This window comes from Pleurodeles waltl, chromosome 5 (genome assembly GCF_031143425.1).
Source record: "Pleurodeles waltl isolate 20211129_DDA chromosome 5, aPleWal1.hap1.20221129, whole genome shotgun sequence".
NCBI lineage: Eukaryota > Metazoa > Chordata > Amphibia > Caudata > Salamandridae > Pleurodeles > Pleurodeles waltl.
The window spans coordinates 1,202,691,504-1,202,714,484 of record NC_090444.1 but is presented as its reverse complement, the minus strand read 5'-3'; the positions used below and the strand labels follow the sequence as shown (position 1 = coordinate 1,202,714,484).

The following is a 22,981-nucleotide window of genomic DNA, read 5'->3' as shown; positions in this document are numbered from 1 at the left end:
ACATTCTTGCAGGTCCTTGGGCTTAAATGGCACATAACATTGTATACAACAAAAATAAACACATTTTCCTGACTACTTCGCTCAAAATTGTAACATTAATGAGCAAAAATGTCCAATACAATTTAACACCAAATAGAAACCATTCAGCATAGCATGTGTTCTTTGGTAGCAAACCCAAAGTTCTCTTTGGTGGGCGACGTCTCGGTGACCATTCACATAGTGCACTGACTCGTGTCTAGCTGAATGCTTCAAAAACTGCTCCATTTACATTCTTCACGTTAAAATGAATGTGATTAATTCATCCTTCTGCTAAAGGATGGGGCTCTAGCCTTCACTGTACTTGTCCTGTTCTCCTTTGGCAGGTCGCGCTCTGCTGCTTCTCCCAGACTCCTTCCTTGCACATATTGGCTATTAAGTGACCTGACCTTTCTTGTACAATAAGGTGCAGAACAAACTGGTGCACTAATGGGTTAATTGGAGAATGATATGAGGTTTCACTACAGTTTGTAAGGTGATGCTGCTGTGCATATCATTGTGTTGGGTCTGTGAAGTTCTTTCTCCACAGTTGAGCACATGCAGCTGTACTGATGCGCTGCTCTGTTCAGCACACAAGTTTGAGCTTTGACGACGCTTCCTATAATCACTCATTGGAAAGCGGTTCTCTTCCATGGCAGCCACAACTGTCCGAGCGGCAAGCTCCCTGGCAATTCTAGGATGTTATGATAACAAACGTGGTTGGACAGCCCCACATATATTGACCTCTTACCAGATGAAGCAAAACTTGAAGCCCGAAAAATTCTGCAAGAAGGGGAAAGCATATCAGCAGAAAGGGCCAGTAGAAGTGGTTCCGAAGACTAAGGGGGGAATCAGTTTTTACTCTTGATTCTTCCTTATCTGGGAAAAAGTCAGGAGATTGGAGCCCCATCTTAGATCTTTAAAACGTGCTTTTGCATGGTTACCCTTCAGGATGTACTACACCTTCTCAACCAAGGGGATCATGTGATGGCTTGGACTTCCAGGCGGCATACTTCCATGTTCCAATCCACCCAAAGCATTGAAAATGTCTACGATTTAAGGAAGCCGCAACCACCATGTGAGGGTGCTACCATTCAGGCTGAAATCGGCACCAGGCATTTTCACCAAGATGTTCGCTCCAGTAGCAGTCTATCTTAGACCGAGAGGAGTGCAGGTATTTCCTTACCTGGCCAACAGGCTGATAAAGGCATGCACATATTGAACAAACAGCAAAGGACACAACAGTCTGTCCATAACTATTCAACAGTCTAGCTCTTGTGGTCAGCGATCACAAATCGCATCTAACCCCTACAACAACCTTAATCTTATCCTTATCCAATTTCAAGATATGGATCGGTGTTCAGAGGCTTATCATGACCTTGCCCTGCACTAATATCTCATGAATGATATCTGGGACTCTACTTTCTGAACTAACCGCCATTACAGGCTATAGTCCTGCGCACACAGTCCTTGAATGACAACACAAACCATCTTGTTAATCGGAACATTCCAATACTATTCTCCAATCATTAGCTACATTTGTGCCTTGGCCTTGAGAAAGTCCATGTGACGAAACACGTGTCAGCTGTTCACATATGTACCATTGTCTACAAGGAATTAACCTCTATCAACCACTACACAGTGTCTCAAATTTCTTCTCCATTTTGGATTTACTTCTTGGACTACTTTAGTGTGCCCTGGCATTCTTTGACTTCTTGGGAACGTTGCTGGATACAGTCTAAAACGAGGCTTTCACCCCGCAAGACAGGCAAACAAAAATTCAACAGCTGGCACAAAATTTAAGCACAAAAAGGTCTGTTTTTGTCCGAATCTACAAATCATTCCTCGGAATGCTTTCCTTTTGGGTTCCTCTCATTCCAAATTGTCACCTTCGCATGAGGACCTACACAAGAGGAACTGGTCAAACAATGGTTGCAGACACAGGGATTGTTCAACGTCATTCAAATTACCTCAACGATGATCCAAGCCATGCTTTGGTGGACGCGGCAATCAAACCTATCCAAAGTGCTATCATTTCTGGCAGAAATTCCCAAATATGTAATAACTGACGCATCCCTGGAGGGATGGTGCACTCCTCTCCAAGACCCAACAGTCAGCGACCAAAGGAACCTACTACAGATCAAAATGCACATAAACTTGCTAGAACTGAAAGCAATCGCCCTGGCGCCAAACTCTTTCCTCCCCAAGGGAAGCACACACTCCAGCGCCATCTCAGCAAGCACAGGAAATCTCTCATTGGGCTCCAACATAAAAAAATGCTCAGAGTAGAACATGTCCCAGGAATATCCAGTGTCCTCGCAGATTCATTAAGCAGGTCTAATGCCACCTGCCACGAATGGGAGCTCAACCAACAAACTCTGGAAAACCTGTTCCATTGTTGGTGCAAGCCAAACGTAGACCTTTTTGTGACAAGAGAGAACCGAACAGTGCAAGAAACAGAATTGTAAAGACAAGAGTCATTATTACAAAGACCCCCACCATCTTGCAATAACATGAAAAGACATAGGGGGTTATTCTAACTTTGGAGGAGGTGTTAATCCGTCCCAAAAGTGACGGAAAAGTGACGGATTTACCACCAGCCGTATTACGAGTCCATTATATCCTATGGAACTCGTAATACGGCTGGTGGTATATCCGTCACTTTACCGTCACTTTTGGGACGGATTAACACTCCTCCAAAGTTAGAATAACCCCGATAGTGTGTAATATGTCCTAATGCCCTATCATGATAGGCCTAACCTCCTACCTAAAGGAGAGCTGGGTATGTTAAACCTAATCTGCCAATGCCATGTCCATGAGAGGAGCCCCCAACCCTTGTTACCTTGGAATGAAGTCTCTATCTCAGACTCCGCAGGGACACGAAGACTGTCGTAGTTTGGACTCCTGCTCTAGGCAAGACTGCTGGTTAAAGGATGACGGTACTTTTGTTTGTAGACTACTGCGCCTTTCCTACAACAAGTTGCAACTGTTGTCCCAACCTCACTGGCTCACTAGCAGCACCTCACCAGAAACACAATAGTAAAAATTGATTTGTGGCAGCCTTTACGCATGGACTCGAGAATAAGACATCTCAGGGAGTGTCGTGGTTAAACGGAGATTACCCCTTTCTCACAGATATATCATGTCTCATACAAACAGAGGCAATGACATAGATGCAGTGAAGTTTCAATAGTTTTTATTTAACATAACTGCAGTTTGTGATAAGATAAGTTGCGTGGGCTGCAATGATTAGGATAATGAATAATGCAAGAAACAGAATTGTGAAGACGAGAGTCGTCATTACAAAGACCCCCACCATCTTGCAATGCATAAAAAAAGACATCTGAGATGTAATATGCCCTAATATCCTAATGTGAGAGGCCTAACCTTCTACCTAAAGGAGAGATGGATTTGGTAAACCTAATCTGCCAATGCCATGTCCATGAGAGGAGCCCCCAGTCCTCGTTACCTTGGAATGCGGTCTCTATCTCAGACTCCGCAGGGACACGAAGACTGGGTCAGTGTCAAGATGACTGCAGCATCGATATCAGCGATGGTGGCGATGCCCTCTGGTCGGAATCCCTCTGATTATCTTTCTAAAGTGCGATATATTTATACAGATCTTCAAGGACCCCTGACGTAGGTGTGTTCCCAAACAATAGATAACAGACATGCTTGGGATGACAATTAATATAAACAATCCCTCGAAAGTATAGAGAGGGAAAATTCCCAAGTGTGAAGACCTACTGTTTGTTTGTCTTTGGTGCTTGATCTTGACGCCTTAGCGCGGTGACACTGATAATGCAAATCATAACAAGTGGCCTAACTCTAAACAAGGCAGCCATCTTAGAAGAATTAAATATTAAATGGGCTAAGACAGAGCAAGCTAAGTAGGTTAAGTCTCTAGGTGACGGGGGCACGAGTCTGCAAGCCAAAGGCTAAGCTAACTCCTATTATCCCATTAAAACAAACTAGGATTCACTACAGAGCTGTGCCCCGCTTTGCACTGGAACCCTGGTCTCATCGCCGCCACCTGACACAGTCACTGAGCCGCTGCTTGCACTGTGACTGGGCCCCAGCCTTGGTATCCCTGCTGCCGCTGCTCTACGCTGACACTGATGGCGCTGCCTGTACCGTGGCCTAAGGACACTACTCGTGAGGTACACGAAGCACCATCCCGCACCGCAGCCCCGGTCCACCGACACCATCAACATCGACTCCAGCATCGTCAACAGACACCCCTTTCTTCTCTGTGACCGCCGCACGGAGCCTGCCCCTCATCATACCGCCACCATGGGCCTACCGATGACAGCGCTTCAGCAATGAGGATGCCAATGCCTGCAGCTTGACCTGGAGGCAACGCACCGTCGCACTTCCCCTGCTTCATACTGCAGCCCTGGTCTCACCGACCGCGCAGGAAGTCATCACACAGCCGCTGCTGGCACGTGACCTGTTGGCATCGCACATCTCATTGTCCCGCTTCGCATCACAGTCCTGCCGCCATCAACGCCAGCACTTCTGACTTCGTCATCAGCCCAGAGTTCAATCTGCATCGTGTGGGACTTCAAAGTCCCACTGACCTCCAGAACCGATGTCAGCAACGCCACACTCCAATCTCATCGCGAGGATCACAAAACCCTACATTTCCAAGGTACCGTTTATGGGTCTTTTCGACACCGTAGCTGGCCCGCAACCCCCGGTCGGCTTGAACTTTTGGTTTTGTTGTTCACGAGGCCGTGATAGCACCAGACAGAGCTATCGACTTAAAGGAACCTTTATTTTTAAGTTATTCTGGCAAAATTCATACCTTTATTATTGTATTTTGTTTTTGTTTTACACAGATAAATATTTGCTATTTTTCTAAAACTGGTGTGTCCCTTTCTAGTGTTTTCAATGCATTACTGTGTGTTATGGGCAGATGCTTTACACTTGGCTTCTGAGCTAAGCCTGACTGCTCGTGCCAAGCTACCAAAGGGGTGAGCAGGGGATATCTGAGCTGGGTATTTCCCTTGCCCAGACTAGAGAGAGGGTCCCTACTTGGACAGGGTGTAAACAGACTGCCTGCTAGAAGACCCCTTTTCTAACAGTAGCCTCCTATTTTTATGGACCGAGAAATGTGGAGACCGACTTCTTTAGTCACATGCCTCACATGAGTGGGGAATCAGTCAAGGTGTTCTAATGACAAACTAGGGAATTCTGCATGCATATAATTTTTCACTATAGAAAACCTATAAGGGGCCTGCAATTTCTGACAGACACATTTGGTTGGTGTGATGTATTCTTTTCCGCTTCCATTGCTGAATTTGATAGGCTACTATTATCCAGACGAGGGCTTGACCGAAGAAAATGTTGCCATTGTATGTGCAGCCACGAACAGGCCTGCAAAAAATCTGTGCAAGAGAAAATGGGTAAGATTTTATCTCGGGCCTTAGAGAGGGCTTTAACTTCTTTGAAAATTACCCTGGTATAACATTTGCATTTATTTCACATTCAGCCACTGTAGGTATCAGAATTCAGTAAGCATTGCCACTGCAGCTTAACTCGAATAAGCCTTCTGGTGTCTTTTTCTTTTGAAAAAGATTGTGAGAGAGTTTCGACATTTATTCACGTCTCGAAAATTGTTAAGGATCACGTGCCTCAGTGGGATTTATAACTAGTTCTTTAATCACTAATGCATGTGAAATAAGAACCAACGAACCTTTGCCAGAGAAATCTGCAAGCTTCGGGCTCTTCCTTCTGAAATGCTCTACATTGTTTTCAACAAGGAAAAAGTTAGTTATTTGGATGTATTTTGACATTCTGAAATCATTAACTAAATTCCATTTTATATTGTCTAGACCCTGTGCTTATTTGGCTAAATGCGTAACATACAGTGGATATCCTAATCAAATAAGATTTTAGAGAGTTTTATATTTATTTGTAGAGGACAAACCCCATCAAACTTGGAGTATTACGTCACATGCCACGGTGTCTGCTTTATGCAAGCATTCCGCTATAGGAGCATCAACAAGAGAAGGCGGAGTTTGGACCAAGCAAGTTCTGTGCATTTGGTTTGGTTGAAGTTATGCTGAATGTAGGCGTGTTTCTTCCTAAAAGCATTTTAAGGTTTGAAACCGTTTTTATTAAGAGCTTAGAATCTTGAATGCTCACCTTGCAGTGATCTCTTGGTGCTTGAGTTCTTCTTGAAGACCGTGTGGCACAGGTAATATTAGGATGAAAAAAGCCTGGTTTTCCACTCCTTAATAAATTTTATGTGAGAAAGTTCTTTAAAAAAAAATCAAAGGGGGAGTGGTTTAAAAACTGAGCTCCTGAACTAACTGCTCTGCTAATCAGATAACCTTCGTGTTTGACAAGGAATATACTTGGCGAGAGGGCATACTTGGTGAGTTAACTATATGTAAGCGGGACTGCTTGCATGAAAAACCTGGTGTCATGCACGCAGACTTAATGGCGATGTGTTTATTTACACTCAGTGAAGCTGTTATTGGGCTTAAGAACCTCAGTCGAACTTGGAGATTTAAAAGGGTTTTTCCTCAACTTGAGTGTGTTGCAATATGGCAATATTCTTTTTGGGAAGACTTTTGTATACAGTATTGTGAATCTATCTGCATCTCACAAATGCATTTTTTCTTTTGATTCACTGTGCAGCGAGAGAAATCAAACAGCCCTTAACAAAAGTGTCAAGCAATAGGAGCTGAATTTATTGTAGAACTTTGTTATGTAAGAAACGGGAACAAATCAATAATTGCGTCAAGGTTTCTGCCGTATTAGGCCAACTGGGGTTCAAGCCTAGTGAACGAGCAACAATTGTGAAGTCGATTAGAATCGAGCAAAACTTAATTCTTGATGGACTAAATTTAAACAGAAATTGTCATCCAGGCTTGTGCAGCTTCTAAACATGGAGATAATAAGGATCCTGGGACCTTACCTTTTAAGACTGAGGATCTGGGTGCCATCAGCAAAACTGAATGTTGCTTAGAGGTTCTAGATATAATTGAAAAGAAAAGGGGCGATTGCCTAATCATGTGTAACCACCGTCCTCTGGGTCCTGAGGAGAACATCAGTTGCACAGGCTTTGTATTGGTCAAGGAGGAGTCAGTCCACTTGAGAGCATTACCGTGCATGTTAAAATGGGTAGTGAATTAAACAGAAGCTGATGGTTCGTGTTTAAAATGAAGTTTAAATATGTATGGAAATCAGTGCACCATCAGGTTTTCCTAAACGGGGAGTGGTATCAGTATGAAAATAATACCCTTGTGGTAATCGGGGCTCGTGGTCCTTACTCTCTCATTCATAGCAAACCCTGGACTACAACTATGCATGTTTCTGTGTGCTGTAGTCATTGTTGATTGGTATATAAAGGGCCACTATTTTTAGAGAGGCTTTTTGGGATCTTTCTGCTGCCTTCTGCAATTCGCACCAGCTGTTAAAGGGAGGGTGCAACGACTGAAAGTACTGGTATTAGCATTCCCGTATTTTATCGTGATTGTGTTTAAAATAACAATGAGTACATAGGAGTAAGAGTGGAGTAAGACATTAGCTGTGTTTTGCTTTGGATGAGGGCAAGGATTTCGGTGCCCTCTTACCATGATGGACCTTATTGATGTTTCTAGGTGCGTTTTGGTGTCAGTGACTGTTGCCTAGTAATAAATCAGGGTAGCACCGGTCTGACTGACAGTTTGTGATGTATTTGCATCCGATTACGTTTCTTATGTTGTTTTTTTTTTTAAATCCCTTTTGTGTCCACTGAAAATTACCTTATTTTTTTCAGTAAATTCATCTGCTGCCCCTTCTGAAACCTCAAGTGTTTTGGCTCCAACCACTCCTACAACTGGTAATAAGAAAATATTTCCTTCTGTGATTACACATGTAAAGAAGCCTTTTCTGCACTTCTAATGTATTTAATCCTCGTCAGACAGCTTTAACACACCAGTTTTCCAATTTTACAAAAAGAATAACCAACTTGAAAACAAAAGGTCTTATGTTTTTGACAACGTTGCAATGGTTTCTTGGCATGTTCTCGGTGTGCAACATAAATATCAGGTGGGATCAAAAGAAGAGCCTCTTCTTCCTCAGGATAAAAAAAACACGTTTTCTGTACCCTACTCTTGAACTTTGGCAACTGCTACCTTGAAGTACAATGACCCATAGTACACTTAATCCTCCGTTGGAAGTTCAGATATAAGTGGTGATTCTTTTATAATCGGTTTGTTTTCTCTTTACACACTCGCACTAAATCCTTCTTACCAGAACATGTTTTCTTGTTAAGTTGTTTTTTTGTGGAGAAGATGTATTTTTAAGGGGGATGGTTTTGGCTCATTTGATTGTACTGCATACATTTCATTGTATTGACATGGTTTGGTTACTTCTACTACTATTTATCAATTGGCCTTTTTGATAACTTGACCATTTTCATTATCTACCGCTAAAAATTGCAATGTATTGAGCTTAATCCAAAGCAGCAGACAAGTAATAGTATTTATTGGAGAAGGCCTGAGATGACCACAGATTTCTGTGCATCTTCCATCACTACGAGTTCTGCTGCCTTTCTTGACCCCAGTGGCAGGTGGCACTTCATCCACCTGCCCCAGTTTTGCTGTGTGACGTGACACATTGAGCTGACACAAGAAACATAATGGCACTCACCCAGCACGTGCATTGTGCTTGGGTTGTCCTTCCTACAGTTTTAGCTGCAGCATGTGCCAGTGTGCATCATGACTAATGGCACCTAAAAAATGATGATGCCCACCAAAAACCGCGTCAACCCCGACAGCCCCATCCGTTGTTATCAGCACGGTCACCATTGGTATTTCAGATATGACTTATCCTTTTTCTGCAGCAATACCCGGAGCTGCTATTCATAGTTAGATTGGAGTGCTCCTTGCTGGTTGGTGATGTTACAAGCCTTGAAGCTGTACTCTGCCTCTGTCAGTTAGCCAGTGTGCACTGGAGGCAGTGGCCTACCAACTGCAGCTGGTGCACCCTATGTGGGAGAAGGGAAGTATGTGGACTAAGTCCTGTCAGTTCTGGTGTGAGAGCAGCAGAGGGTAGACATGGTAGATATAGTACATGGGCATCTGCTCCCACCAGCCACTTGTGAATGTTTTCTTATCTACAGCAAAGATATGATACTTACCTCTCAGTGTGGGGAAAAAAAGTGCTGTTGTCAGAGGATGATGCTTAATGGAAATGGGACGAACGGAGGCAAGCCGATAATACTCTTCTCCTGTAATGAGTGAAGCAAAGAGCAAGTGGACTGTTAGATCTGTTATACTTAAAGTTGCAAATTGCTTTGTAACTAGTACATATCAATTCCTTCCCTTTATTTAAACTCTTCGACTGCAGTACCAGTCACTACAGGCTCATATGCAAGATTCACCCTTTAGTGTCTCTAGGATAAGTGGGTTTAGCCTAATTCACCATCCCTATTTCATTGCAAATGTACAGCTCAATGCAGGATACCTCCTAGGGATAAGTCCCTGTACACAGTATTGAATTCTTATCTCTTGGTACCAGGACCTATTTTTGGGAGTAAAGGACAAGTTTTCATTTTTCTTTTGTGCACTAGTTAAGTAGTCCTGTGGCAGAAGGCCTTAAGCCACTTGTTTAGTGTCACAGCATGAATCTGTGAAAGACGATTGTCTGCCACTACAGGGAGTGCAGAATTATTAGACAAGTTGTATTTTTGAGGATTAATTTTATTATTGAACAACAACCATGTTCTCAATGAACCCAAAAAACTCATTAATATCAAAGCTGAATATTTTTGGAAGTAGTTTTTAGTTTGTTTTTAGTTTTAGCTATGTTAGGGGGATATCTGTGTGTGCAGGTGACTATTACTGTGCATAATTATTAGGCAACTCAACAAAAAAAAATATATACCCATTTCAATTATTTATTATTACCAGTGAAACCAATATAACATCTCAACATTCACAAATATACATTTCTGACATTCAAAAACAAAACAAAAAAAAATCAGTGACCAATATAGCCACCTTTCTTTGCAAGGACACTCAAAAGCCTGCCATCCATGGATTCTGTCAGTGTTTTGATCTGTTCACCATCAACATTGCGTGCAGCAGCAACCACAGCCTCCCAGACACTGTTCAGAGAGGTGTACTGTTTTCCCTCCTTGTAAATCTCACATTTGATGATGGACCACAGGTTCTCAATGGGGTTCAGATCAGGTGAACAAGGAGGCCATGTCATTAGATTTCCTTCTTTTATACCCTTTCTTGCCAGCCACGCTGTGGAGTACTTGGACGCGTGTGATGGAGCATTGTCCTGCATGAAAATCATGTTTTTCTTGAAGGATGCAGACTTCTTCCTGTACCACTGCTTGAAGAAGGTGTCTTCCGGGAACTGGCAGTAGGACTGGGAGTTGAGCTTGACTCCATCCTCAACCCGAAAAGGCCCCACAAGCTCATCTTTGATGATACCAGCCCAAACCAGTACTCCACCTCCACCTTGCTGGCGTCTGAGTCGGACTGGAGCTCTCTACCCTTTACCAATCCAGCCACGGGCCCATCCATCTGGCCCATCAAGACTCACTCTCATTTCATCAGTCCATAAAACATTAGAAAAATCAGTCTTGAGATATTTCTTGGCCCAGTCTTGACGTTTCAGCTTGTGTGTCTTGTTCAGTGGTGGTCGTCTTTCAGCCTTTCTTACCTTGGCCATGTCTCTGAGTATTGCACACCTTGTGCTTTTGGGCACTCCAGTGATGTTGCAGCTCTGAAATATGGCCAAACTGGTGGCAAGTGGCATCGTGGCAGCTGCACGCTTGACTTTTCTCAGTTCATGGGCAGTTATTTTGCGCCTTGGTTTTTCCACACGCTTCTTGCGACCCTGTTGACTATTTTGAATGAAACGCTTGATTGTTCGATGATCACGCTTCAGAAGCTTTGCAATTTTAAGAGTGCTGCATCCCTCTGCAAGATATCTCACTATTTTTGACTTTTCTGAGCCTGTCAAGTCCTTCTTTTGACCCATTTTGCCAAAGGAAAGGAAGTTGCCTAATAATTATGCACACCTGATATAGGGTGTTGATGTCATTAGACCACACCCCTTCTCATTACAGAGATGCACATCACCTAATATGCTTAATTGGTAGTAGGCTTTCGAGCCTATACAGCTTGGAGTAAGACAACATGCATTAAGAGGATGATGTGGTCAAAATACTCATTTGCCTAATAATTCTGCACTCCCTGTAAAGGCACGATTTCAATTCATAGATCAGTTTTCAAACTTTTCCATATGATTTATTAATACTAACGCCTTTACTATTAGTGAGAGTGCTCTAAACACTAAATGCAGGGAGGTGTGAACTTGTCTTACATTACTGACGGTGGTTCCAGTACAAAAACGTGTACACATTGTTTGCAAAATGAAGAAACAAACTATTTATGATGCTCCCCGAATGCTCCTTTATTACAGGCAAAGTTCATTTATAAGCATGGTCGATAATTGTTTGCTCTCATAATAAATTGTATACAGAATTTGCCACTTAAAGAAAAACATTTTGTCAACTGTTGTGCAACTTCCACAATTTTCTTGAGCCATAATTAAGTAAAGCATGTTTGATACTTGTCATTATAGAAAAGATGAATAATTGCAAATCAGTGTGAAATCAATATATGAAACATTAAACAAATCAAAGCACCCATGTGATTTTTTTTTTTTTTACATTATTTTTTTTATAAAAAAAAAGTCACAAAGTGCAGGCAGATACATATCCTTTCATTGGTGCTGATTTATGAATTCCCAAGTTAACAGATCCAGGCCTAGAAACCGTACTCGTCATAAACTTCTATTAATTCCATTTTGAATGTGCTAATGCACAAATGTATATTTGCTGGGGTGAAAATCTGCTGAATGGTTTAAACTTCTCTTTCCCCACTCCCGTTTCTTTTCGACCCATGAAAATGTTTTACTTCTACCCTTGTCGGGAGTACATTTACAACCTTTTCCAGTGTGGCAAATAATTAGAGAGGAATTGGTGAGTAGCCTTAAATGTTAGTTTGCGGGGCTGCACAGGCTCAAGTGATCTCTGACATAAAAAGAACACTACGACAATTTGTCCCCTTCATGGCATTGAAAGGAACAAGTGGATTTTGGTTACAGGACAAAAAGATTTCTGAAGTATACCATCCCTAGAACAAGTAGATATTTGATGTACCACACCCCTGCCTGCAGCACAAAGTATTGCAGGTTCATACTGAGCCTCAGACCACCTTCCACTACTGAGGATTAGTCTGGCCCGCAGAAGCCATAGGATACATGCCACATCCACCAACAACAGCAGATGGCCTGTGAATTGGACCTGGAGAGGGAGGAAGAGAAAAGACTGTTGTCACTCTGACAGAACTCTAGTACCTAGCACCAGTGACTCTAGAGTAATTTATGACTAAGCAAACGTCCACAATATAGCTGCCACGTTGTCCTATGTCATCTGGAACAATGTCACGTACACTGGATTCTTGACAGCTTCCTTGAGTCACTGGAATCGCTCTGTTTTAACAATGTCACCTAGTCCTTGAGTGGAGCTAATGTCGCCTTCAGCAGTGTGTTTTTGAATAGTTTTGTTATTGCATATGTTTTTGATGATTCCTAGCTTACTGGGGTCAAATGCACCTAATTGACTGACATTGCTTTCTGGGCCTTTATGAAGCTAGTGGAGATGGAGCACCTATCCGAACAAGCTTGATCCACTGTAGCATTGAACATGATATGGCACCAGTGCCTCTCGAATCTAGAGTGTAAATGCAATACCTAATTATATACTGGAGACCGTAGAGTTAACAAAGGCTACAAACTTTCCCCATAGGATAACAATGCCATTAACCACCCCTTGTTGTTTCCTAATCTCTATATCTGTGTGTGAGGTTTTCTGTAATGATGTGGTGATGACCCAGCTAACAACAAGGATCGAAACGCCGTTGACGTCCTGTTGACTGATTGGATACAAACATTGACTGTGATCATCCAGTTGTGGTTTATTTGTTTGATCTTTTGATCCATCGCCTTGTGATGTTTTTTTTTTTTTTCCTTCTTTTCACTCTGTACTAAAATATGTATTAGTGTAACGTGTGGCGCCATTGTTAGATGTATAATTGATACTATTGAACAATTATTCTTACTTTTGCACAATTTTGTGTTTCAGCACTGTTTATTTATTTTTATTTATTGTGGTTAATAATAGTTTTGATTGCCCCAAGTCCTGGGTTTGCAGGGCATCCCCTGCTGTCTTACTGGCCTAACTATTATGAAGCATCAAGATACAATATATTCAGAGCAATAATCTATTATGAAAACAGCTCCCTAAAACCATTCAATAAGAAAGTCCCCTTTTCTGCATGGTCACCCTGGATTTAAAACTGTGCATGTTTCCCATTCTAAAGAGTAGTAAAGTGTCTGCTCCCATTTAACCTTGATTAAATTGGCTTATACCTGATTGGCGCACTTAACTTATCTGTAAGCCCCTAGAATATAGTGGAAAAGGACACCCAGCGCCGAGACGTTAAATGCCATTAGCAGACTGCAGTGCCTGTTGTGCCAGCCACTGTGACAGTGCAAATGTGGCTTCAGGCCTATCTTGTGTAGCCTTTTCGACTGGTAAAAACATCCCTTTCAAATATTAGGTCACCACTGTGTAGACCTTGTAGCCCACAATGCAGGTTGCATGGTATTTGAGTGGGGCATTTAGAAAATCACTGTTATTATATCTCTAGAGTGACGAGGCCCAAAAACCTATTTTCACTGTGGGAGGCCTAGCTACGTAGGTAGAAAACCAGAGAATAGATGAAAATACTAATTCTGTTTCTCTGAAATGGTACCAGTTAAGAGAAGTTTAAACCGTTGTTTGTATTATTTATTAGAATCCAATTCAGTGGTATAGTTGGATATTTAATAAATGTTATGGTAAAGTAACTGTTAGAAAGTTAATTTCTGATGGATACAACTACCTGTGGATTCCTCACCTAATGAATGTTCCCCATGTGCCAGCATCCAGCGGAAATTTTCTTCCTAGCTCTGCACGTCGACGAGGATGTCACAATTGCCCGACTCCCACGCGACGCCGTCTGACGTCATCCAGGCAATAAGAGGTCCTCCCCAGCGTGCTGACGTCAGTTCCCTTTTTTCTGTGCCTTCGAGTAACGGTTATTTCTTCAAGGCTCCAGGGAACAACTGTATCTCTGTGTAGTGATACTTACTTAATAATGTCTCGGCCACGAAAATCTGGGTTTAAACCCTGTAGGGAGTGTGATGGCCGTATGTTGGTTACAGATCCACATAATGATTGCTTGTGGTGTCTCAGGTCTGATCATGATGTCGAGGAATGTGGTTCATGTCAACGGATGAACCCCAAAGCACTCAAAGCGGGAAGCTAAGTTATTCTTGGCAAAGTCGAAGAAGGAGAAACATCATCGAAGATCTTCTAAGTCTTCGAAGTCTCATAAGAGGCATTGTCATGACTCACGGCGCCGGCATGGTTCACGATGTCGGTCGAGTAAGGACCGGTCCTGCTCGAGGTCGCCATCGGCTCGGCGCCATACGAGTTGGGAAGTTAGCCCGACTTTGACACCTCATCCGTCAACACCTCCTGCTTCTCCGTTGCCATCTGTTTATGGGGTCGAACCTCATCAGAGTCCGGCCTTCTCACCGGCGCATTCAGAGGTGCCGGAGCCGACGCCGGTTCCACCTCAAGCACCGGCGCCGCAGAAGCACTCGGCGTTCCCGACGCCAGGTACGGATCCAGCCGCATTTTTAAATGCTATGTTTAATATCTTCGCCAACATGGCCCTGGGCAGTGGATCTGCTGGACCTTTGGGTTCTATGGCATTTGACTTGGGTGTTCCGGCTCCGTGCAGACCGACGCCATTCATGTCTTTCTGGCCTGTGGGAGGTGCTGGTTCGGTGCCAGTACCGTTGGCGTCGCCTAGAAGGCCTGTGACGCCGACGACTTCTGCTGCCCCGGTGCCGATGTCTTCGCCTCAGCTTCAGTCGACGCCGGAGAGGATGGTCCATCAGTACACGCCGCCGATGGATCTGGCGTCGGATGGATCCGATGATCGACACCAACCAAGGTCTTTGGTGTCGCTAAACGCCTTGTCAACTCCGAGAATTAGGCCAGACTGCGCTACAGGAGAAAAGCTCTTTGACTACTTAAAGAGCAGGATTACAGGAGACAGCTCCTGGAAGAGGGTGAGATCGAAGAGCCCCTGGGGGACCTACAGGGCTTGGACTCCGCCAGCGGTCTGGACACTTCCCCGGAGTGGGACTTGGCTTCTCCTGGGGAGTACACTGAAAAGGCTGCGTTGTTTCACTCAGTGGTGAGGAAGGCGGTGGATTTTCTTGACCTTGCACTTCCCGCTGCTGAAATTAAGACTAACATCCTCACTGAGGTATTGCACCCTGCTTCAGCTGTGGCGGAACCGCTTCTCCCCTTTAATGAGGTGCTCATGGATCCAATCTTGGAAGTGTGAAAAAAGCCTGTGTCTTCTGCAGCAGTGAATAGATATGTAGCGAAGATACCAAGTGGCTCCTGGGGGATCCAGGATTTCTTTCAAAACACCGACTCCAGAGAGTTTGGTGGTGCAAGCCTCATGTTCTTCGCATACAGCTCCCGGGTCCTTTCCTGGGGTCCCGTCAGACAGAGAATCCAAGAAAATGGAACAGTCCGCAAAGAAAACCTTCTCTTCATGTAGTATGGCCCTAAAGTCGACAAATGCAACCTGTGTCTTGGGCAGGTACATCTATGCCCTAATGGAGGAGGACAAGACTCCACATTCTGGGTTGTCACAGGATGTTCTGAGCCTTCTGGCTGATTCACAGGTGGCAGCAACTCAGGTCATCCAGTCAGGGCTAGACACATCTGATTCGGTGGCCAGGGCAGTGGGCACATGTACAATCTACCCTCCTAGACTTACCTTTTGATGGAGGCAAACTCTTTGGAACAAAAGCTGACTCTGTCTTGGAACGATTCAAGGAGAGTAGGGCTACCGCAATATCCTTGGGCTTACAAGCTTCACCTCTACTCCTTTAAGATCATTTAGGAGGTTCAGGGGGTTTGGGTGTGGCTCTTCCTTTCGTGGGAGATTCCAGCCAGCAGGCCAGCAACCTAGTACTGCTCATCCCTATAGATCATATAAGGGGCGGGGTAGAGTTCGTACGAGAGGGGCCACCCAGCAGCACACTGCCTCTTCCTCCGGAGGGGTGCAGCAGGGAAAGCCGCTTTAGTTCTCCATCAATCCCTTCACATGCATCTCCTGTAGGGGGGAGGTTGTTGCGTTTTCTCCATATGTGGGAGTCGATAACATCGGACTCCTGGGTCATCGATGTTGTGGGGAAAGGCTATGCCCTTCCCTTTCGGGAGTTTCCTCCTCCCATCCCTCTCCGTCCATCCTTCTGTACGGAAGACCATCTCCTGTTGTTAAAACAGGAGGTTCTAGTCCTTTTATCAAAAGGTGCAGTGGAGTTGGTTCCAGAGCAGGAGAGGGGTCAGGGTTGTTATACGGGATATTTCCTGATCCCCAAGAAGGATGGTCGTTTGAGACCAATCCTGGACTTGAGGATTTTGAATTGGTTCCTTAAACAGGAGAAATTCAAAATGCTGACTCTGGCGCAGGTACTTTTGGCATTGAACGAAGGAGATTGGATGGTGTCTGTCGACTTGCAGGATGCTTATTTTCACATCCGTATACTCAAGTGACACAGGAAGTATCTCTGATTTGTGGTGGGATTGCAACACTATCAGTTTGCGGTCCTTCCGTTTGGTCTTACTTCAGCACCGCAAGTCTTCACAAAGGTGATGGCGGTGGTTGCAGCAGAACTCAGGAGGAGGGGGATAGCGATATTCCCTTACCTGGACGATTGGTTGATCAAAGCCAAGTCTCCGGAGCTCGTGCTGCACCATCTGCAGATGACAACCCAGTTGTTGTTCGATCTGGGCTTTTCTGTGAACGTGCCCAAATCTCACCTAGATCCCTCTCAGCGCCTCCTGTTCATAGGGGCAGTACTGGACACAACATTGAGTCGGGCCTTTCCTCCGCCTCAGCGGATTCAGGACATTCAGGCGTTGATTCCAATGTTTCAGAATGGAGCGGTCGTTCCAGTCCTCAAGGTCCTTTGTCTGATCGGTCTGTTCACTTCTTGCATTCTGTTGGTCACTCATGCACGCTGGCACATGAGGGTTTTTCAGTGGTGCCTCCGCAGGCAGTGGTTTCAACACAGAGGGGATCTCGGAGTCGATAAAGATCTTCAGAGACACTGCAGCGGATCTACGATGGTAGGCTGCGGGTGGCAACCTTTCCCAAGGACGGCTGTTTCCGCTACCTCCTCCAGTGGCGACGGTGATAACGGATGCTTCCACTCTAGGGTGGGAAGCTCATCTGGGGGACCTGGAGATCAAAGGTAATTGGTCTCCAGTGGAACAGATGTTTCACATCAATCTGTTGGAATTGCGGGCGGTACGTCTGGCTCTCAAGGCCTTCCTCCCTTCCCTTCCCTTCGCGGTTGGTCTGTCCAGGTCCTGACGGACAACACTACCGCAATGTGGTATATAAACAAACAGGGAGGAGTGGGGTCATACCTTCTCTGCAGAGAAGCTCTCCGACTCTTGTCCTGGGCACAGGACCTTCGGATTTTCTTAGTGGCAAACCATTTGGCCGGGGTTTTGAACGTAGGTGCGGACAGTCTGTCGGCTCCTCTCGACCGATCACAAGTGGCGTCTTCATCCAGACCTGGTCCTTTACATCTTCCAGGTGTGGGGGTATCCAAAGCTAGACCTGTTTGCCGCTCGAGAGAACGTGCACTGCTCGTCGTTCTGCAGCCTCCAGTATCCGGTGCAAGGAGCGCTGAGAGATGAGTTTCAGAAGTCCTGGTCCTGTCAGTTGCTTTACACATTTCCCCCCCATACCCTTGATCCCCCAGCTACTGAGGAAGATTCACCAAGACCGGGCCCAAGTTACCTTGATAGCTTTGGATTGGCCAAGAAGGGTATGGTACTCAGATCTTCTCCAATTCTGTCTGTGCCCTCTGCTCTGTCTCCCTTACAGGGAAGACCTCCTCTCGCAGGGGCAGGTTCTACACCCCCACCTCCAGAGCCTGCACCTTCATACCTGGAGATTGAACTGGGCAATCTGAGTTCCTTTTCTCTCCTGCCAGAAGTGGTGGACGTTATTTTATCGGCCAGGCGTCACTCCACCAAATCTGTCTGTGCTAGCAGGTGGGCTAAATTTGTGACTTGGTGTGGAGAGACGCAAATTGATCCCTTACGTGCCCACTTATAGGACATTTGGTCATTTGCACTATCCTTGGCGCAGAGGGGTTGTGCAGTTGCGACTGTTAAGGGGTACTTGTCGGCGCTGTCGGCCTTTCTGTGTCTACCTGACCAACCCTCCTTGTTTAAGTCCCCATCAGTTTTGAGGTTCATTAAGGGTCTAACTAACAGGTTCCATCCCACTCCATTTATTATGCCTCAGTGGGACTTGAACTTAGTACTAACATTTCCGATGGGTTCACCGTTTGAACCAATGCATTCATATCCCTTAAAGTTATTAGTTTTAATAACTGTTTTTCTAGTTGCCATTACATCAGCTAGGAGGGTGAGTGAGCTCCAGGCACTTAGCGTGAAGCCCCCGTACACTTCCTTTTATGAGGGCAAGGTGGTGTTGAGGACCAAGGCGGCTTTCTTCCCGAAGGTTGTTACACCCTTTCATGTAGGACAGTTCATTACACTTTCCTCCTTCTATCCTCCGCCTCATCCGTCAAAGGAGGAGGAGAGACTACACTGACTAGATCCAAGAAGAGCATTGAGCTTCTTCGTCGACAGGACAAGAGTTCAGACTGGAAGATTAGCTCTTTGTAGGTTATGTGGGGAAGAGGAAAGGCAAGGCGGTCCACAAGAGAACAATATCCAGGTGGGTCATTCTTTGCATCAAATTGTGTTATTCTCTTTCAAAGAAGGAACCTCTTGTTGGGATAAGAGCCCATTCCTCCAGGGCTAAGTCGGCTTCTTCAGCCTTGGCTAGAGGTGTTCCTGTGGTTGACCTCTGTAAGGCCACAACTTGGGCATCCCTCCACACTTTTGCTAAGCATTATTGTTTGGATTCTGAAGTCAGGAGGGATGGCCATTTTGCATGGTCCGTGCTACAGGATTTCTTGGTTTGACCATTCAGGCACCCACCTCCGAGTGCAGTACTGTTCAATCAGAAGAACAAGTTACTTACCTTCGGTAACGCCTTTTCTGGTGGATACACTAGCTACCTGTGGATTCCTCATTGTCCCACCTGCCTCCCCTTTGCCTGGATGGTCTTATCAAGATTTCCTTGGGTGTGTATCTGTATATTATTGATATTTATATACTGTTGCCATTGTTTATATACGTGAAATATGTATGTGTGTGTATATGTGTGTGTGTGTGTGTATATATATATATATAAATAAATATAGTTTTGTAGTTACGTATATAGTATTATGGAGTTCATTTCAAATGTGTATTGTTGGTAGTCACCTATTCGCCTCAAAGGCACGTAAAAAATGGTGAAAACTGACGTCGGCAAGTTCCTCTTATTGCCTGGATGACATCAGCCGGCATTGCGTGGGAGTCAGGCAGTTGTGACGTCCTTGTTGACGTGCTGAGCTAGAAGAAAATTTCCGTTGGATGCTGGCGCATGGGGAAAATTCATTAGGTGAGGAATCCACAGGTAGCTAGTGTAAACACCAGAAAAGGCGTTACCAAAGGTAAGTAACTTGTTTTTACCTGCCAGATCCATCAGAATGCTAATTAGCATAAGCCTCTGCCAGCTCTTAACCTGTTGTCAGCCTTGAATAGGTGTGAAATGCCTCCCAGTAGCAAACAAGAGGCTGAGATCACTCTTCAGTACTCCACAGAGCTTACAGAGTAAACGGTCTGTAGGCATGCTGCGACACTGCATTGTCAGATCCTGCTTGGCAGGTCTGCTGTGAACATGGGCATGCCTAAAAGGGAACGAACAGGATACCAAGACAATTCTCGAGCCTCTGTTTGGTGAAGAACCTTGCTTTTGCCCTACTAGACCGCTGTCTGAGTTTGTTGTGGGTCCAGTACCTACTTAAAACTGGAATTTAGTGTTGGATGTGGGAGGACACTAGTATTACCACAGTATACTCCCCACACAGGCTCAAGCCCCCTAAGCCCATATTTAGTGTGGTGGAATGCATAAACCATCCTGAAAATGCCCAGACACCTGGCATATTGGGCCTGATTGTAGTAAGCCAAACGGGAACTACTGAAAAAGAGGGTAAGGTTGTCCCTGGGAACTTATAATGATTAGTTAGGGCATGCCAATGAGTCATTCCTAGCCAGTAGTTGGTGCCAGGCATGAATGTGGCCTTCCAGGCACCCTCTTCACAATACTTTATGGACCTGTTCATGATCAGTGGAGGACTGGACCTGCTTGTTGCCTTTGCCTCACCACCTGTCAGTCTCTAAGTGGCGCCCCTCAGGTCCTGAGAGGCTTTAAAAGTGTATTGTGGTTGATTGGGATTTGAATGCAAAGTCAGAAGGTAAAATCTTTGACCAGGAGGAACCCGGTTGGTGTATCCGGCCCATGCTCCCTAGGGGTCAGTCTGGAATTTTGCCTAGGTCCCAGTCTACTGCAACCATAGACTAATAATGGGACTTTGTGATTTTTTTTTGTTAATGCTATTTCTACATACATCTTTAATCCCTTTGCTGCTAGGCCTTTTCTCCCCCTGTGCTAAGCCTTTTTTTTGGCTATTTGGGGTGGTTTGCCCTAGGCCCACATAACTTTGTCCACATAAGCAGTTCACACCAAATTTGCGTCCTTTTTTCCTAACGACCTGGGATTCTTTTTATATAAACACATTTTATTGCTTTTAAAGAGAAAAACAACAGGTAAAGTACACAAGCAACACACACAGGTCCTGGCCTGTTTGGTACCGGCTGGATGGTAATTTCTAATCTGACTCTTCTGTACCAGAGGTATGCAGGAACCCCCAGATGTGCATATCTTAATAATACAGAGAGAAAGGAAGGGGTATGCACACACATTCTTCTGAGCCGATTTAACCTAGTAGTCCAGTCCATTTCCCCCCAAATCTTCTCAAATTTACGGGGGCATCCCCTTGAATCGTACACCACTTTTTCTTGGGCTGCACACCAATCCACCCTGTCTCCATTTCTGAAGGGAGGGGCCCCTGGCGGTATTCCAAGCGGCCGCAATGTCTCTTTTAGCCACCACCGTGGCTGCTCCGACCAGAGTCTTGTCTGCTCTGGACCCCTCCATGTCCTCCGTAACGCCCAGTAGAGCCATTTTTTGGGTCAGAATTTGCGATGTACCCAACGCCCTGTTCAGTTCTTGAATTACTCCCTCCCAGTACACTCGAATCACGGGACAGGACCACATCATATGAAAGAAGTCTGCTTGGCACCCACCACACCGAGGGCACTGTGCAGAGCCTCGGACATCCATCTTGTGCAGCCTATCTGGAGACAAGTATGCTTTATGTAGGAAGTAGAATTGTATCGCCCTCAACCTTGCCGACACCGCCACTCGGGAGGCCATCAGTGCCTCCGCCCACTTCTCCCATCCCATCCTAAGGTGGCCTAAATCACCAGGTGCATTATTTACTAACATTCTTTAGATTTGGGAGACGCCTTTCTTCCCCAAACTTCCCATGAGTGTTTTAGTCTCAATTGGATTGAATTCAGGCGGGGGGGGGTCGCATCTTTCAGATGTATACCCAGGGCATGTCGAAGCTGGAGATACCTAAAAAATTGATTCGGGGACAATTGAAACTCTTGTACTTCCTGGAAGGATTTCAACATGCTACCCTTCCACACGTCTCCTACCAAAGATATTCCCAGCATAACCCACCTCCTGAATCCTTCCAGATTGGCTGTTTCTCTCAGCCAGTTGCCATGCCACAATGGGGTTTGTAAAATAACCACTTTGTTCCATCCAGTATGTCTTAGAGCCACTCGCCATGCTAAAAAGACCTCCCTCGTGATAGGTTCTAGCTCCCTGGGTATTGGCGCACCGTAGAGCACGTCCAGGTTACGGGGGTACCACAAGGCGTCCAATTCCACCTGATATGATGGGTCTGACCAACCCCCATTGAACCAATCATGAACCACCAGGAGCTGCGTCGCCAAGTAATACATGTATGGGTCAGCTATGCCCAGCCCCCCATCATACACCCCTCTCCGACAAGTCTGGGATGCTACTCTGTGTCCTGCCCCTCCCCATATAAAGGAGAGGGTAATACCATCCAGTTTTTTAAACCACAAGCGAGGGATCGCGAGTGGCAGGTTCTGGATCACATATAGGAGGCGCAGCAGGACCATCATCTTATACAAAGCTATGTGGCCCAGTACATTCACCGGCAATGATTGCCACCGCCTAAGATCATCCTGTATGCGAGACTCCAGCGGAGTTAGGTTCAGGGACCAGGATAGTTCCGGGAGCAGCGCAACCCATATCCCAAGGTTTTTAAAACTTAATCTGCGCATAGGCACCACCTATTGCCAGTCAAAGCAGTCTTGCGCTCGCGCCAGAGGGACCAGCACCGATTTGGCCGGGTTCATCTTGAGCCCGGAGGCCTCCTCAAAACGCCAGACAAAGCGGAAACTTCGAGGGATGGTAATTCCCGGATTGTCCATGTATAACAGGACGTCGTCCGCGTATAAGGCCACTCGGTCTTCACATGAGGGACCCCACTTCCAGCCTCGATATACCGGGTCTGCCCTTATCATTCTTGCCAAGGGCTCAATGGCCAGAGCAGAAAGGAGAGGCGAGAGGTGGCAGCCATGTATAGTTCCCTGATGAATTGGAAAGGCCGAAGGTAAGACTCCATTAACCTGCGACCGCGCCGTTAGCTTTGTATACAGGGCCCGGACCATTCAATAGAACCTTGGTCCAAAACCAGCGCGCCGGTGCACCGCGAGAAGGAACCCCCA

The 22,981-nt window shown here is 45.3% G+C and overlaps 1 protein-coding gene across 2 annotated transcripts in view; it reads left to right on the top strand.

Moving 5' to 3' along the window:
- Positions 1–22,981, top strand: part of CD164 (CD164 molecule) — a 240,899-nt gene that overhangs the window by 80,204 nt on the left and 137,714 nt on the right. For both annotated transcript variants that reach the window (XM_069235466.1, XM_069235465.1), the window contains exon 4: positions 7,787–7,849. In XM_069235466.1, the coding sequence (XP_069091567.1) occupies positions 7,787–7,849 (63 nt within the window). The remainder of the gene's footprint in view (positions 1–7,786; positions 7,850–22,981) is intronic.